We start from the raw sequence: 18,894 nt of genomic DNA, 5'->3' as shown, positions 1-18,894 counted from the left end.
TACACGTCTTCCTTGACAATGCTCCTTTTACAGGCCTTCCTCCGATGCCACTCAGGGTCCACCGCCTGGCACAGTCCCACAATTTCTCCCTCGTTGATCATCTCTGGCTCATGGGAGAAATTGGTTACCACAACCGGCACTTCACCTCACCAGTTTCCACCAGTGTTCTCCCCACAATCACTCTTGCCTTTGTCTTGCACCATCCATCAGGCTCCACTGCCACTATACAGCAGTCAAAAAAGACACTCATCTTACACTGGAGTCCATACTGTAACCGCCTGCACTCTAGGAGGGGGAAACGGGGTAATGAAACCCGCCCAGCTGGACTTGACTGTTTATTCGGTCATACCTGGAATTGCAGTTTTACTATCTCAGTATGTTATAATGGCATCACTCATTGTTATAACACTTGGCCATACACATAATTACAATTTACCAAAGTTTACCTCGTATACACATATCGCTTTAATTCTCGTCCTTACTTTCCTACATTTATAATCAGATTATGTCGTGACATCAACCACGTACAGATCAATACGTATTCTTAAAGTAAGCAAGGGCAACTCACTTGTGGCGAGTCCAATTCTCGTCTTACAGTATCAGTGTGTGGGTAGAGGTGTGAAGTACACAACACTAGTCCCTCACGGGCGTAATATTCTCACAGTAGTAACACTTTCACGGGATGGACGTGGAGTTGCACATCGCTTGAACTCCCCCCTTTTGGAGTCTCCGTCTGGTAAATCCAAGGATCAACGTCACTTCGTCCCTCACTCGTCCCTGACTACCCACACACTACCCCCACACTCGCTCATAGCGTCTATTCTAAGGCCTGGTGTTCATTATAGCTAGGCTAATGGATGTTATGCTGATGCGACCATACATACATATAAACACCGTGTTAGCATCCTTGTGCCTCTCTGTCCTACACTCTCTCTCTCTCTTTACCGTATTAGATGCGGTAAGACTCCCCCCGTTGGTCATTTACGACAATACCGTATACACTTTCACTCACAGCTCCCTTCCAGCAGACACAGCTTGTTTGCTGGGCGTGTTAGGGTTTTGAGTGTAGACATCCTGACCTTGACATGCCTCACCACGCCATTGTCACCGGGATTCGCCTCTACCAGTCTTTCCAGAACCCAGTGATTACAGGGTACATTCCAATCTGTCACCAGTACCAGGTCCCCCACTTGGAAATTACGCAACCGCTTGAAATGCTTCTGGCATTGTCGTAAGGATGGTAAGTACACCTTCAACCATCGCTTCCAGAACTGGTCTGCTAGGAACTGTGCATGCTTCCAACTCTTCCGGTAGATGTCCCCTACAGGCTCTTCGGCCTTACCTCCTAATGGGCACTGAGGTACAGTCTTAGGGCACAGAATATACAGTGGAGTAAGTGCTTCGAGGTCACTGACGTGATTGGAGATCGGGATGATGGGCATTCCGTTGACTATCTCCTCCACTTCGCAAAAGAATGTGTGGAGTCGCTCATCGTCCACAACTTGCACGCCTACTACTGCTTGCAAAGACCTTCCTGACTGTCCGGCTCTGTCGCTCCCATACACTGCCCATGTGCGATGCATGCGGTGGGTTGAACTCCCACTCAATTCCCTTCTTCAACAGTGAATTGAGGATCTTGTCATTCTTCTCCCAGCTGAGAGCTGCGGCCCAGAGCTCCTTATTTGCTCTAATCATGTTTGTTCCATTGTCGGAACAAATGCGCTCCGATACACCCCTCCTTGCCGAGAAGCGTGTTATTGCACTGAGGAATGAATCAGCGTAGTCCATCAAGAATCTCCAGGTGTATGGCTCTTGAGTTCAGGCAAGTGAACACACAGCCCCACCGCTTCACCATTTCCTACCCTGCTTTGCGATGAATGGTCCAAAGCAGTCCACACCGGTGTGTGTGAATGGTGCCTTCACCATGCATACCCTATCGGCAGGGAGGTTAGCTTGTCTTTGCAGTGACTCCTTCCAATTGACTCGGCGACAAACGAGACACCATTCTAGCACACGATCAATCAGCCTTCGTCCCTTGGGCACCCAGAACTCCTGGTGCATTACTGCTAGTGTATGTTCTCTTTCTGAGCGTCCAGCCTTGTTCTCATGGGTTTCTCTTACTATTAGCTCCGTGACATGGTGGTCCCGTGGCAACAGCACGGGGTATTTGCTGTCCGTCATCAAGGGGGCTTTCTCCAACCGTCCTCCAGCATGGAGAAGTCCATCCTCCACCAGGTGCGGCTCCAGCGGGAACAGTGGGCTCGTTTTTCTAAGTGCACCCCACTCCTTCAGGTCCTTTATTTCGAGTTCATAATATTCCCGTTGTACACAACCCAACACTGCCGCTCGAGACACTTGGAGCTCACTCACCCTCAGTCTTGATTTGTCAACTTGCCTTGGTCCTCCCATTTGCCTCTAATACAAAAACTTTCTAATCCATGAAACTCCCCACAGCAGCTTGTGCCAGGACGAGTATCTGGACCACAATCTTGCCAGTGGGTCTTCTCCATGCTTAGCCCCCATTGCCAATAGTTGTAGCATACCCCTTTACCTCTGGGTCAGTCCCCTGGTCGAGTATAAGTCAGGGCTCTTGCAGCCAGTGATTGTTCTCCTGCCGGATAAAGTCGGGCCCTTCAATCCATCTACACCCTCCGTTCAGTTCATAGCAACTCAGTCCTCGTGTCACATCATCTGCTGGGTTCCATTGGGTCACTTCTGATTGTTTGTGTATGGCCGCCACTCGATTGGCTACAAACATGTGAAACCGCCTCTCTGTGTATACTGTAGTACTATCACACTGTCTGTCCAGAAGACGGACCCTCCCGCGTCGACTGATAGCTCATGCCTTAATGGCTCGTCAACCTTGACAGCCAATGCGGCAGCACATAACTCCAGACGGGGTATAGTCAGCTGTTTTAGCGGGGCCAGTTTGGCCTTTCCATAGACAAAGGCACAATGAACATCTCCGGTCCCATCAGAGATCCTCAGGTATGATACTACTCCATACGCCACTTGCGAAGCATCACAGAAGTGATGTAGTTGAAATGACATTCCCTTTGCACTTCTTGGGTCCTAGCACCGTGGTATCCTGAAATCTGCGAGGTGAGTTAATTCTACCAGCCACCATCGCCACTGCATCTCACTATTGTCAGATATAGCCTCGTCCTCCTGCATTCCTCTTGGAAGATGACCTTGGTGCGAATGAGGAATGGTGCAAGGAATCCAAGCGGATCATATACTGAGCTGATTACACGCAAGAGATCCCTCCTTGTAACTGACCCCCCTTGCTCAAAGCGTTTGATGACCACTGCCATTTGGTCCTTCTCCAGGTCCCACCTTACTCCAAGTGCTCGTTCCGCAGGAAGAGGCTTGCGTTCTATGTCGATCTCCTTTACTTCCTTATGCCTCTCTGATTCGGGAATGGATTCGAGTACTTCCTTACTGTTGCTTGTCCACTTGGTGAGTCTGAAGCCACTCAGCGAGGTGACATGTCGCAGTTGTTCTGCCAACTTTATTCCTTTGTCAGCAGATTGCATCGAGATAAGCAGGTCGTCCACATAAAAATTCCGCTGGGTATCCACCACGTTGTCAGGACATACATCTCTGTGATCTAGAAAGGTTTGTTTTAAAGCATACGAGACACATGACGGACTCTAGATCCCACCGAAAAGGTGCACCGACATCCGGTATGTCTGGGGAGTCTGCTGTACATCCCCTTCCGGCCACCAAAGAAATCGTTGGGCATCCCTGTGTTCTGGAGCTACCTTGACCTGGTGAAACATAGCCTTTATGTCTGCCATGAGGGCCACTGACCCTTGGCGAAACCGGAGGAGTACCCCCAGCAGTTTTTTATTTAGATCAGGCCCTTGTAGCACCTGGTTGTTTAAAGGCACCGACCCACATTCTGCTGCACAGTCAAATACAATGCGCACCTTTCTGGGCTTGTTTGGGTTTAACACCGGATGGTGTGGCAGATACCAGGACATGTGAGGCCTTGCGTGAAGTTCATTATGAGGCACCGATTCGGCATAGCCTTTATCTAGCAGCAGCTGCATCTCTTCTGCGTAGCGCTGGTGTAAGGGCGGGTCTCTGAGCAGCCTCTTCTTCAGGCCCTATAACCTCCTCAATGCCATTAACTTGTTGTCTGGGAGCTTGGGTGGATTTCGTCTGAATGGTATAGGGAGCCGGTAGTGCCCCATCACCTTTGTCGCCATGCTTGACCAGAATTATATCACCCTATTGTCTTCAACGGACAGGCCATCTCCCTTCTTCAAGTAACTTGCATTCAGTTCCAAAACTGTCGCACTTGCTCCTCCAACCGTGTTTCCTGGGAATTGTTGTCCACTACAGCCACACATCCTACCTCCTCTGGTCTGTCTTCTACCTCAGCACAAGGTTGTACAGGTCCACTGACGGTCCATCCCAGTGACGTCCTTATCGCAAAGGGTTCTCCACTGCTCCCTGCCCTGACCTCCAAGGGTGTCAATGCTTGCGGAGCATCAAGACCAATCAATAGTTGCACCTCAACTTCGTACGTGTTCAGTGGCTCTATTCCCGCCAAATGACTCCATCGTGCTGTGTCCTGTACAGAGGCTACTGAATCCTTCAGCGTTGCAGGGAGTCGCTGAGTGACAATCTCCCCATGCAGCGATATCCTCCGGTTCAGTTTACGGGAACGCCCGCTGCTAACTACTAAGTCTATCTCAGTTCGCTGCACCGTTACCTGAGTTACAGTGTCTAATGTTACCCATACAGTTCTCCGTGGTGCCCCCAGCCTGCTTGCCAACTGGGTCGTACAGAAGGTTCGGTTGCTGCCAGAGTTCAAAAGTGCTCTCGTCTGGACTACAGCATCCGAGCCTTTACTAGCCGCCTTCACTTCAATAATGGGCAACACCACCTTGCAAAGCTGCACATGTAACGGCGTTGTTCCTGCCTTAGTGGTGAGTCATCCGTTCCTGCCTTTTGCCCCTTTCGAGCTTGGGCCTCTTAAGTGTTCCCTCCTTTCTTCAACTCTCATGGCACGGAATTTCTTGCAACCCACCAGGGTGTGCAGCCCCCCGCACAGCCGACACAAGTCTCTCTCGCTTGCAGGTTCATCATCACCAGTGGTGGCCAAGCCGATCACACGCCCATCTGGATTCTTTCTAACACCAATCTCGGTGGATTGCTTGGTGGTTGCTCCCCTTTCCTTGGTTCTCCTCCTCACACACACTCTGTCCGCTTCCTCCAGGATAAAGGTTTTCAACCATTTAACGCCGGGATAATACCCGTATCATTTGTTGTGGGCATAAGTTTCATCCTCATACCGTATAAGTGCCCTTTCAGGCAACCGACACGACAGCAGGTCCATCAAGCGAATGGTGTCCAACTCCTGCAATCTCTCAATTGTCTCCAGACTCAGAATACAAGACCCCAACTTGTCGGCGAATTTTCTAGGGCCACCCTCATCCTCACCTTTGATCACGGGCCCTTCAAGTATTCCTTCCACAATCTCTCGGACGTACTGATGTCTGTCTCCGTATCTGTCCTCCAATATGGCCATTGCCTTCTCATAACCCTCTCTTGGGTCCAAACAGTTGCATGTTTGTAGCGTGTTCCTGACAGGCACTGCACATGCTTGCATGAGCGTCTGCAGCTTATATTCCTCTGGGACTACGGCCCTCCCTATGTGTTGTTCGAATGCATGAATGAACTCCCAATACTCCCTCCAGCTATTCCCTTCGAAGGTTGGTAGTTGGGTCTGTGGCAACCTCGTGGCTGCAATCAATTCCTTCAAGCCAGAAGCTATCACCTCCATGCCCATAGGGGCAGCGCATGTCAGCTATTCCGTTCCTGATCTAGTCAGTTTTGGGTTCCCTGACCTCTGCCACCCTGGCCCTGGTCCGCTAATTGTTGACTCTTCTTGATGTAGAGTCGCGGCCCCTTGCATCTGTTCCTGCTCCCCCTACTGGGTTCCCCTAGTCTCCCACATTTGTTTGTCTTCCGTGCCATCACCATGTCTTGGCCTCTTTGCCGATCCTTCGTGTACTGCTATAGTCTCTTGCTGCACCTGTGGCCTCAAGCTCATCTCGTTCCTCCCTTCCATTCCCATCAAGTTCTCCAACTGTGTCAAGCGATCATGGATCACTTTGTTCTGTTCTTGCAGGGTTTGCAGAGTCGGCAGGAGGGCTCTCATGCACACTTTCTCATGTGCCTCAGCCAGTCTGCCTTCAACTGCCGGCCACTTCTCTAAGCATTCTTGCAGCCCAGATTCGGCCCTCTCCTCGTCTCTTTGTTCCATCATCGTCCCCGCAGCCTCCGTCTCGTACTCCTCTCCCCCCGTTGCTTCCCTTGCCTCCTCGACTATCCTTTGAGCCGTTCCATAGGTTACGTTCTGCCCGTCATGTTCCGCACGTTCCATTCCTTCTGGGTTGTCCATGCCGATATGTTCCGCCTGGTATGTTCCGCCCGGTATGTTGGGTTGGGTTCCGCCCGGTATGTTAGGTTGGGTTCCGCCCGGTATGTTTGGTTCCGCCCTCTCTTCCCTCTTTTTTTTTTTTTTTTTTTTTTAACTCTTAGTCACACTCTCGTTCATGCAACGTTTATCCCATCACACGCCAAACAGCCAGACAGCGAGCACTAAGCTTTGCCTTTAAAGTATAGCGCCACACTAGAACCTCTATGACAGCCTAGTATCAATCACAACCCTTAATATCCAAGGTGCACTAATTAGTTTAAATTCACAACCTTATAGCATATAAGCGACATTGCGATATCAATACCGACCTCCTGAATATTACACTCACATTTCTCACTGAGAGCCTAGTATCAATCACGACTCTTAATATCCAAGGCGCACTAATTAGCTTTAATTCACAACCTTATAGCATATACACGACGTTACGATATCAATATCGACTTCCTGAATATTACACTCACATTTCTCACATTTAATGTGTCACGATTATTTAACATCTTCTGGCACACGGGCGATAAATTCCTACCCAATACGTAAACTAACGTACTGTATTTTTCTTCACAATGCACAAGACGTAACGTATCAGCTCCCGGCTTTCAATCGCCTGAGTAAAGTTGCTTATCAACACTCGCGGTCCTGTGTAGTCTTCCCACTCACAACTCAAGATGTCCTGAGTGGCGGTGTCACCGATCGTAGGTAGGCCGCCTCCGTAGACTTTAACACCCCCAGCGCTGTCGTAGGTCGTGGTCGGGCCTGCTCCTCTCACCGACGGACCCCAAGCATGACTGTAACCGCCTGCACTCTCGGAGGGGGAAACGGGTAATGAGACCCGCCCAGCTGGACTCGACTGTTAATTCGGTCATACCTGGAATTGCAATTTTACTATCTCAGTATGTTATAATGGCATCACTCATTGTTATAACACTTGGTCATACACATAATTACAAATTACCAAAGTTTACCTCGTATACACATATCGCTTTAATTCTCGTCCTTACTTTCCTACATTTATAATCAGATTATGTCGTGACATCAACCACGTACAGATCAATACGTATTCTTAAAGTAAGCAAGGGCAACTCACTTGTGGCGAGTCCAATTCTCGTCTTACAGTATCAGTGTGTGGGTAGAGGTGTGAAGTACACGACACTAGTCCCTCACGGGCGTAATATTCTCACAGTAGTAACACTTTCCCGGGATGGACGTGGAGTTGCACATCGCTTGAACTCCCCCCTTTTGGAGTCTCCGTCTGGTAAATCCAAGGATCGACGTCACTTCGTCCCTCACTCGTCCCTGACTACCCACACACTGCCCCCACACTCGCTCATAGCGTCTATTGTAGGCCTGGTGTTCATTATAGCTAGGCTAATGGATGTTATGCTGACGCGACCGTACATACATATAAACACCGTGTTAGCATCCTTGTGCCTCTGTCTCTCTCCTACACTCTTCTCTCTGTCTGTCTGTCTGTCTGTCTCTCTCTCTCTCTCTCTCTCTCTCTCTCTCTCTTTACCGCATTAGATGCGGTAAGACATACTACTGATGCATATTCCAGGGTTGGCCTAATTAATGATGTGATTATCTTTCTCAGCATGTCATCGTTTAAATATGTGAATGCTATTCACATATTAGCAAGCAGTGTATAAATGTTCCATACTTTCTGATTCATGTGGTCAACCGGAAATAGTCTATTATTATCACTCCTAGGTCCTTCTCTTTTGATGTGTGTAGGGTTGAACTTCCTAGTTTATAATACCAGTCTGGTCATATTTCCTCTTTTGCCAAACTTGATTACATGGCATTTGTCCACAATGAATTTCAGTTGCCATCTATTTCTATTTCTCAAGTCATGAAGCTTTTTTAATTATTCTTGAAGCTCTCTGCAAGAGTCTGAGATTGTAATTTTCCACTGTATTTTTGCGTCATCAGCAAACATATTTAGATAACTTCCATTTCCAGTGTTGCTGTCCGTATCATTTATATATACTAAAAACATAATTGAGCTCTGTGGATCTCCACTAGTCACTTCTCTCCATGATGAGTAATTTCCCCTTAGTACTGTTCTCATTTTCCTTTTTTTCTAAGAAAATCTTGCATCCAACAATACAGATTACCCTGGATTCCTCCTTGATAGAACAATTTCCATAAAAGTCTTTGGTGTGGTACATTGTCAAATGCCCTCTTGAAGTCCAAATAGATACTGTCTACCCGTCCTTCTCTTTTCTGTAGTGCTTCTGCAACTCTACAGTAGTTGCTTAATAGATTAATAACACATGATTTTCCCATTCTAAAACCGAACTGGCTATTATCATATTGTATTTTTCCAGATGGTTTATCCAGTTTTTTCTTGTCAGCTTTTCTAATATCTTACAAGACCGGTCAGAGATACTGGTCGGTAGTTAAGTGATTCTGTCTATTTCCTTTCTTGAATAGGCGAACAATGTTTGCTTTCTTCCAAATATCAAGTAATTTACCTGATGTGTGTGTCTTCCTTAGCCTTTATCATTCTTTTTCTGTGCCTGCCCTCCTCTCTTCCTATTTCTCCCATCCTTCCTGTCACTACTTAATGCTTTTCTTTCTGTTACAGGTGGCTTTACATTGAGTGACAAGCCAAATGGTTTCCTGTAAGCCAAGAAACCATTTACAACGCTGGGTGGTAACCATATAACCAAACCATACGTGCTCCCTACGTGTCAAGTGGGTTGGTGGAGGGTTAGTGCCCCTCCCTGTAAAACAAATAACTCAGAGTCAAATGGCCACCCCGTACGGGATTATGGTGTCTGGCATTAGATAGATAGACAGATAGTGTGTGTGTGTGTGTGTGTGTGTGTGTGTGTGTGTGTGTGTGTGTGTGTGTGTGTGTGTGTGAGTGTGTAACAAAACAACTTAAAAGTTGGAATTTAACTTGGCGGAAAGGTTGAGGGATAGCCCTTGAGGAAACCTATGTTTTTGTGAAGTAGAACAACGTTCGCTCTATTTGTCGGATTCTCCATAAAGCACAACTAAGCTAAACAGAAATATTCATTTATTATAGTTGTATATCACTATTAGAAAAGATTAAGGGAATGAGAAAAGGGGGACGAGGAGCAGTTAATATCGCCCCACCCAGTTCAAGAGCCACAGAGAGAGAGAGAGAGAGAGAGAGAGAGAGAGAGAGAGAGAGAGAGAGAGAGAGAGAGACGTGCTGCGCTCGCGATCAGCTATGGAATGTCATAAGTTTATAAGCTGAAAATCATTTGCATTTGTTTGTGTTCATTTACCTGTCTTTTTAGTTGCATTCTTTTCATGTTTATACATGCATGCATATATATATATATATATATATATATATATATATATATATATATATATATATATATATATATATATATATATATATATATATATATATATCCATCCATCCTACGTTGCCCAATGAGGAGCGTAGGAGCCCGGGGCTAGGAAAGTTGGTCCTGGTATTTAAGATGAGTGTTATATATATATATATATATATATATATATATATATATATATATATATCTATATTGAGAGATAGATAGATAGATAGATAGATAGATAGGTAGATAGATATATTATATATATATAGATAGATAGATAGATAGACAGATAGATAGACAGATAGATAGATAGATACACACACACACACACACACACACACACACACACACACACACACACATATCTGGAGGCTCTAATGTTCACATACGAGATTTAGTATTACAGAAAGACAGTGTATATTGGAATAATTGTAGTGTCTCGGCTTGGCCTTGCTGACGGTCACCGGGGAAGCTGGCATATGATTCATCAAAAGACCTCATCATTTGACAACTGGCACGATCAGTAAGCGTCGCCTAGCATCCAACTGGACACGGAAAATTGCTGGAGTCGCCCTGGGGACTCTATGACCCAGTTCTCTCCTGGGTACAACAAATGACTCAGAGACTGCTGCGTTCCTCTATTGGGCCCTGCCATTAGAAGGGCCCAGCAACAATAGATCAAAGGTCAGGGTCACAGGGCTTGGTCAAACGTCTGCGTAGTAGGATCAACTTAAACAGTTTTTTACCCAGTTTAGACCAAACTTGCGGAAGTGTGATGGTAAGGCAAGAATGAAGTGATTCAGTTTTGAGAACACTCAGAAGTCAAAGTCACTGGGTAAGGTCAAAGTTCGACCTGTGTGATTGTTAATCAAATAACTTTAACAGCTTTGATCCAGGTTTAACCAAACTAGGTGGGAGGGTTGAGGATCAGCCATGGAGTAAACCTATTGTTTTTTAGAACAATATGTCAAAGGACAAGGCCAACTTGAACAGTTTTTATCCGATTTACGCCAAACTTTTTGAGAACAATTGGTCAAAGGTCAGGTTCAAAACCAACTTAGTTTTTATCCAGTTTAGACCAAACTTCATAGAATTGCTGAAGATAAAACGTGAATAAATGGATTCAATTTTTAGAACAACCCGCCAACGTTGAACGTTACAGTAAATGTCAAGGGACATGGTCACAGGGCAAAGGCAGCTCAAACAGTTTTGATCTGATTTAAATGAAAGTTGATTGAAGGGTTAAGAGTCTGGCAACAACGAAGGGAATCAGTTTGAGAACAGTCGGTCAATGATCAAGGTTACAGACAAGGTTGAATTGCAGCCCATGTGTGTGTTTATGAGAACAAAATTACTAAAAGATCTTTATTTTAATCAAGTTTGGCGGATAAGTTGAGGATTTTTTTTTTTAAGAACAATATGCCAAAAGTCAAAGTCCAATGTAGACTACATTTTTCGGAATGGTTCAGGTTAAAAGAAGGAAAAAGATATTCGAGTTTGAGAACAGTTGGTCAAAGGTCAAGTTACAGGAAAAGGTTAAATGTTAAAGTCATTGGACACAGGCAACTCAAGCAGTTTATATTTTATTTGAACCAAAGTTGGTGGCAAAGCATTAGGCAAGAGTGAAGTAATAATATTTTAAGAGTAGTTTGTCAAAAGTGAAGACCACAGGCAAAGTCTAATATTAGTCTAATAATAGGCCCTTAAACCAGCTGCAGGCGTTGCATTCTCTGAGCGCTGTTTCTTGTTGTTGTTGTTGTTGTCATTATTATTATTATTATTATTATTATTATTATTATTATTATTGGTGGGCCCACCATCCAGTCTCTCGATATAAGGTTACCCTGAGGTAACTGTACACTGAATGGCAAACCAAATGATTTCCTGCATATCAGGAAACATACTGTACTACCGTACATTAGGTGATAACCATATAGCCAAACCTAGGTGTTCCTTATGAGTCAGGTTGGCAAAGTGGGTTTGTGGAGGGCCAGTGTCCGACCCCGTAAAATAACAAACTAAAGCCTTGGACCCAGACGGTCCAACAGTTGACCGGACAAGGGACACGTTAAGGATGACACCATGAAATGTGAAAGGTGCGAATGATGAGGTGAAAGAGAGGGAGATTTTGCAGGCACTTGAAGATGCACAAGTAGATATATGAGAACTGACTGAGACGAAATGTAAGGGTAAGAGCGTTAGAACGTGGGAATATGGACTAGGTATACGTGCTGGAATGAATGAGAATGAGAGGGCAAAGGATATGGAAAGGGAGCATAAGGGAATATGGATCAGCTGGATCATGGATTGTGAGGGTAAGAATGAAAATATGAAGATGAGCTTGGGCGACTGTTTGATAGTATGCTTTGATAGAAGACCAAGTGCCTGGAGTGAAAGATGAGTTTTGGACAAATGTGGAAACATGCAAAAGAAGTTTGGGACAAGTGAGAGAGTGATTGGAGATATGAATGGAAAAGTAGGGTATGCTAGAATACAATATGTAGTGATTGGGCAGTGGGATGTTACCTGAAGTGGATGAGAATGGTCTGAATGGTAATGCCGTGGCAGACATGGTAAAGGGCTTGGTAACAGCCAGTACCCTTTTCAGGCACAAGATGATCCTGATATACATGGCAGGTGATAAGTAGGATGGGAAGCGAGTTGGATGAACGTTGGCAGTGATCGACTATTTGTGTGTGAATGATCGAATGATAAGATTTGCATTTGACACAAGAGTGTATAGAGGTTATGGAAGTGGTCTATCTGACCACTATACAGCAGTGGCAAAGACAGAGATTCAAAAGCAATGGGTGAACAGATGTAGAGGAAGACAGGAGGAAGCCGTTACTGCAATGGAAACAGAAAGACTGCATGATGAAAGGGAAAAGGTGGAGTAGGTTACATGAGAAAAGTGGAGGAGTGACGGAGTAGATGTTATTTACAGCAGAGGGAAGAGGTGGAAGATATGTGTAGGATATCCACAGAAAAAGTTTCTTCAGTATGTGAGGTAGCGTGCTGGGTGAAGCGAAGATGTATGAAGTTGAAAGGAACAGCACAGTGGAATAAAGAGGTGAATCGAGCTGTGGAAGAGAAGAAGCATATAGAAACTGGATGAAAAGTACAGGAATAGAGGATGTGGAGAAATGGAAAAGAGAATTCTATGTTGAGATGAGAAGGGAAGTGAAGGGACTAGAAGAAGAAAGTAAGAAAACAGTCGATGAGAAGTATGTAAGAAATTAGAGTGTAAAATAGAGGGAGGTAAAAAAAAAAAAAAAAAGAGGCGAATACTGGTGGAGAAGAAAGAAAAAGTAAGCAGATAACGAGAACATTTTAAGGAACTGCTGAATATAGAGAATGCAAGCATACAGTATGTTGTTGGGAAATAGTTGAGGGAAGGAGGGAGGAGAGAAGGGAAGAAGAGATTAGTAGGATGGATGAATCTGAAGTACTGAAAAAAGTCGAAATTAATGCGATGTGGAGAAATGTGAAATACTGGCAGAGACTGTGATAGACGATAATGGAAAATGTGCAGACTGGCCTATGAGTCAGGTAGAGTTCCAGAGGATTGGAAGTCTGGTATGGTAGCTCAACTATACAAAAAAAAAAAAAAAAAAAAAAAATAGTAGTATGCGTCAGTCATAGTGGTGTTTGTCTTCTCAGTGTAACAGGAAAGAAATATATTTGTTGATGGAATTAGGGAAATAACCGAAGAATTAGTTGGAGAGGAACAAGAGGGTTTAAGGAAAGGAAAGGGTTGTGTGGATCAAATATCATTTTAAGATGTTTTGTAGAAGTGTATCTAGAGAAATGAAAAGAGTTGTATGCTGACTTCATGAATTTAGATAAAGTATATGACAGAACAGACAGACAGAGAATGTGGAAGATGCTGAAAATATATGGAGTGGACGGGAAACTGCTGAATACTGTCCTCCGTATTTGTGATGGCGTTAGGGAAGTAATGAGTGTGGAGAATGAACTTAGTGAATTCTGTTATTTGAATGTTGAACTGCATCAAGGAAGTGTCATGTCTCGGTGGTTGCTTAGGTTATATATGGACTGCGTTATAAAAGAAATACAAGGAAAGGCAAAGGGTGCTGGAGTATCCTGAACGGTAGAAAGTTAGGTTTGAAAACTATCTGTCCTGTTATTTACTGATGATACTGTACTCACAACTAAAGACGAGTGGGAACTGCAAAATTTGGTGAATGAATCTGGCAGCGAGTGTACTATGGAAAAAAAAAGACAAAAAAAACAATACAGTTAAGATCAAAGTTATGATCTTTGACAGAAAATAAGTCCCAGAATGGATACTGAGGCTGGATGTTCAGGAAATGGAGAATGTGAGTAACTTCCAGTATTTAGGGCGTGAGAAGAACAAGGATGGAGGTTAGATGATAAAGTGCATGAAAGGACACAGCAGGGAAGAAAGGTTGCTGGCTCATTGAAAGCAGTGATAAGGACACTGAAAGCCGTGAAAAGGAAGAGGAAAATACGCATGGAAGTCTAAAATTAGCTGTATGACAGTATTCTGATCTATGCTTTAACTTACGGAAATGAAGTCTGGGCGTTGTTGAAAGGGCAAAAAGTAATAGTGAGACCTCTAGAAATGAGTTATTTGAGGGCATCATGTTAATTTACGTAGGAGACGGCCAAATGATGAAGTGAAGGAGAGTTTTGGCGTTGATACGGATAACTAAAAGCATTGGAAAAAATGTATTTGGGATGGAGAATACACTAGGGGAATGCGCTTGAGTGATATGGAGGATGGAGGGAGGAGGGGGAAACCGAGGATGAGGTGGAAGGGTGGGGTGGAAGGATATATGAGAGATTAGGGTGTGAGAGGGCAGCCTGATTGCAAAGGACAGGGTGACATGGAGGTGATTTGTTTGTGGTTATCCAGTACGGGATTAATGTATCTGACTATAGACAGATACATACATATGCACAGATTAATTTTATTATTATTATTATTATTATTATTATTATTATTATTATCGCCTTTACTATTTATATTGGTCATTGATTACATTATCGCCTTTACTATCTATATTGGTCATTGATTACATTATGAAACGCGTTGGAACAGAAACCGGTGCAGGTATACTTTGGGGAGAGAACAGGAAACTTTTGGATTTAGATTATGCAGATGATATAGTTTTGATTTGTGATGGGCCAGAAGAGATGCAGAGAGTGTTGGACTGTTTGGTGAGTGAAGGTCGCAAGGTGGGTTTGGTTATTAATTGTGGAAAAACTGAAATAATCAATATGAATATGGAAAATGTGCAGGAATGTGTAATTGGAGGTATGGTTGTAAAGCAAGTTGATAGGTTTAAATATTTAGGTACTTATTTAGCCAAGGATGGTTCTTTGAACTTTGAATTCGAGGAAAGGTTAAAGAAGGCTAATCAGGCAATGGGAATGCTTAAAAATATTTGGAATAATAACAATTTTTCTGTGCATACAAAAATCAAACTTTATAAGGTAATGGTTAGGAGTATCTTAATTTATGGACACGAGTCTTGGTACAGCACAGTGACTATGGAAAATAAATTCTTGGTGTTTGAAAACAAAGCACTTAGAAGAATATTAGGAGTTAAGTGGTGGGAAAGGATACCAAATAGTAGAATTAGAGAAATAACGGGAGTGCAGCCGGTCGATGAATATGTTAGGTTCTCACGATGGAAGTGGCTAGGACATGTGTATAGGAGACAGGGAATAGTACGAGGTACACCAGGGTGGGTGGCACTTGGTAGGAGAGGTAGAGGAAGGCCAAAAAGAGACGTGGGTGAGGACAATGAGACGGGAAGCTGGAGATGAGTGTTGGGGAGATCTTGAGGAGTTAGCACAAGATAGGATGTGGTGGTGTGAGTTCATCGAGGCCCTATGCATCCCCGAGGGTGCCACAGGAAATGATTGATTATTATTATTATTATTATTATTATTATTATTATTAATCCTGCGAAGCATGATGGTATCAATTTCAACAACTCACCCTAAACCACTGCGCTATATGCAGCCTGTGTGTGTGTGTGTGTGTGTGTGTGTGTGTGTGTGTGTGTGCCTTAACTCCTCTTAGGCTATGTGATGGATCTGAATGAAACTTCCCATGAGGGTTCGTCTCGTTACTCAGAAGGTCTTCCTCTATATACACTTTCCCAACCATGAGTTTTATGGGAGTCAACCCCTTCACCAAATTAAAATTTCTCATAAAAACTGGTAATGAAAGGAGGGCAGACATGGTTTTGATATCTTAGTACATGTTGTACAATGAAGTGTCATCCGTAATGCGACATGGAGAGCGTTATCCTTCCCCCAGTAATCCTTGAGGAGGTCAGTCCCCCTCTCTAAAATAAAACGATTAGAAACAAGGGAAAGTGAGCATATGGATTTCTTCGAAACTACTCAGGCTAGTTCGTCTGGTTCCATGATAATGTCTTTCACTATATATAATTTTCTACAGCTATTATTATTTTTTTTTTGGGGGGAGGGGTTAGTCCCCTTTCCAAAACTTATAAAGGAAACAAAAAAGGGAGGGAAGGCAAATATACCTTTGATATCTTTGTACATTTTGTACAATGGGCTCCCATCTGTTAGCTGCTACTATTACCACTACTGTTATTACTACGGCCACTACCTGTACTACTACTATTACTACTCACGGGGTGAACCCTGGGATATTACCCCTTTACATATGCCACTGCGATTATGTCGCGTTTGCATCGAGATACTACTGTACTTTTTATTCTTTTTATGATGCAGTATTTTCTATTTCTTTCAAATCGGCATGCATATCGCAGGACCGGGTATGCAGTTTTCATGTGTTCTCTGAATACACTGGAAGGCACTGCACACCTGCTTAATTATTAAAACTTTCTACATCTCTGTGGGAAGTTTTCTTGCTTTTGTCAACATTAATATTATTCTAGGGCAGATCTAAATTGCTGCCATTCGCATACCGCTTGAGCTACAGCTGTCATAAAAACTTTGTAGTCACTTGTAGAGAAGTATATTTTAGACTTGTGGTCGAGCGGCTTTTATATCTTGTAGTAGTTTCCCCACCAGATGTCATGTAGTGACGGGAGAGGTAAAGAATAGTATGGGACTATTTTTATTTGTCTTGGAATATTAAACAGGTCTCTCTATGGGAAGAGTATAAGTCCCGGGTAGCTACCTCCCTGTCTCGCTATCTCTCTCTCTTTCTGTTCTAAGGCTAATCTCCGTCTCGACCTCTCTCTAGGGTCGCTTGCCTCCTTCTCAACTCTCTTTCCTAAAATTCTGGTGTAGCAGGGGTGTGTCACGTGTGTTCCTCGTGGATGGAAAGTTCCCGTAGCCTGTGTGTGAGCATATGTGTATGTGTGTATATGGCCACTAGACGCTGTCTCAAGCATTCCTCGCGTCAGAGTGTGTAAGCATGTTTAGTACTGCTCGATTCTCGCAGACACAACACCTCTCATCATCTGACTCCCTGCTTCTATCTGTCTCTCTATCTATCTATTTATCTATCTATCTATTATGTAGTCCTACATTTGCTCGGCCGCGCGAAAATGGCGTACCATCGACATTTAATAGTTATAACATATTAATACATACTACATACACATTATAATGAACTTATAAGCTAATTAAGTGAAATATATAATATTGTAAAGTAACATAATTGTATGAATATTGTATACATATATTATTCATAGTAAATAGTGATTATTCAGTAATATTACATTTTAAATAAGTTGTATACATATTTGAATAAATGCATTAAAGTAAATTATTTAACTGTAATACAGTATGTACTTGGGATATTATAGTGAAATGCATACATGCAAGAATAAAAATAGTTTAAAATTAAGATTATTGTAAGAGTTATTAATATTTCATTCAAAGATAATGGTACTGGTCTGTCATATATGGGTCATTCTTCTTTGTATTATTATTATTATTATTATTATTTTTTTATATATATATAATTAATACTATATACAAAATATATACACTTCATTCAGGGTGGTTAACTGTGATGTTAACTCTCCCCCCACTAAATAATGACTCCAAATTAGCAATTCTTGCATGCATTCTGTGCATTGCGAACAGCAGTACTGCAGCTACAATGCAGACGATTATAAAGACAGAAGGTGCTTGGCTATACACGTAATATGGGTTGAACATACTCAAACTCAAATCTTCCCAGGGCTTCATTGTTTCATTGATCAGCTGCATAGTTTCAAACTTAGGTGAAGTCAGCTTAATACTTGTGCTCATGTTTAAGTTCATATTAGGCAGTGGGTGGAAATGTTTGTGTGTATGGTTGATAATGGCGTAGTGATTGATGGTGGAAAAAGTAGACATGGATGGTGTAAATACCGCACAGTAGTCTGGTGCTATGTATAATCCTGAGGCTGATGTATGAGATGGTGGTATATCTGGACAGACTATGTAAACTGATGTGTTATGAGGGAAATAAAAAAACTGCGAGTGTCCAATGCGTTGATGGTGTACAAGTTTATCTGGAGCAAAAGTGAAGTTGCAATGATGATGAATATTGTTATTGCTGATGATAGCCATTTCACAAGGGACTGTATCAGTAGGCTGAAACGTGAAAATGTACGCAGGACAAAGATGAACAGCATGTAAGGATGTGCGGCACTTTCGCTCAATCGTTGACTCACTTGCGAAAGTGACAGTGTCTCGTCTCTTGGAGACCATGATGAGTTCGGTGTCTGTGTTGATGTTGATGATGACCAAAGTGTTGTTGTTTCTATAGGGGAAGGGGTGTATTTGGTATACTGTGAACAGGTCTTCCGTGATGAATGGTACATGAACTATCACTGATGTTGGTGTTAGTGTTGCTTCTAAGTACGGGTAATATTGCATAAATTCCCTACTGCGGAACAATGGCTTCAATTTATGTTTATGTATGCCTTGACTAACTATCTGACGTAGCTCATGAACTGGGAGTAAGTCATTTGTGATCTTGCCATCACCAGCATTCGAAATTCCTTGCATAAGTGCCCTGAAATGATCTCTAGTGTTCTCTAATTGTAGTAGAATCGTGTCAGTATGTTCTGTGATGATGGAGAAGTGCTGGAAAAGAGTAACGTTGCCCTCTAAGTCATTTATTTTATC

General features: G+C 43.3%; 3 protein-coding genes across 3 annotated transcripts; all 3 read right to left on the bottom strand.

The window, feature by feature from the left end:
• Positions 1-1,848: 1,848 nt before the first annotated feature.
• On the bottom strand, positions 1,849-2,409 carry LOC145415646 (uncharacterized). Its single transcript, XM_080284865.1, has one exon. The coding sequence runs from the start codon at positions 2,407-2,409 to the stop codon at positions 1,849-1,851; it is 561 nt and encodes a 186-aa protein (XP_080140991.1).
• Positions 2,410-3,113: 704 nt separating this feature from the next.
• LOC145415645 (uncharacterized) lies at positions 3,114-3,536 on the bottom strand. Its single transcript, XM_080284864.1, has one exon. It carries the CDS (start codon positions 3,534-3,536, stop codon positions 3,114-3,116), a length of 423 nt encoding a protein of 140 aa, XP_080140990.1.
• Positions 3,537-3,653: 117 nt separating this feature from the next.
• On the bottom strand, positions 3,654-5,803 carry LOC145415644 (uncharacterized). The gene is made up of 3 exons (XM_080284863.1): positions 5,307-5,803; positions 4,307-4,811; positions 3,654-4,112 (listed from the first exon to the last, which is right to left on the bottom strand). The coding sequence occupies exons 1-3, from the start codon at positions 5,801-5,803 to the stop codon at positions 3,654-3,656; spliced, it is 1,461 nt and encodes a 486-aa protein (XP_080140989.1).
• Between the last annotated feature and the right edge of the window lie 13,091 nt (positions 5,804-18,894).

This window comes from Coenobita brevimanus, chromosome 103 (genome assembly GCF_032717465.1).
Source record: "Coenobita brevimanus isolate Jiangsu-jjx chromosome 103, ASM3271746v2, whole genome shotgun sequence".
Taxonomy (NCBI): domain Eukaryota; kingdom Metazoa; phylum Arthropoda; class Malacostraca; order Decapoda; family Coenobitidae; genus Coenobita; species Coenobita brevimanus.
The sequence above is the reverse complement of the archived record's forward strand: the minus strand, read 5'-3'. Positions and strand labels throughout refer to the sequence as shown.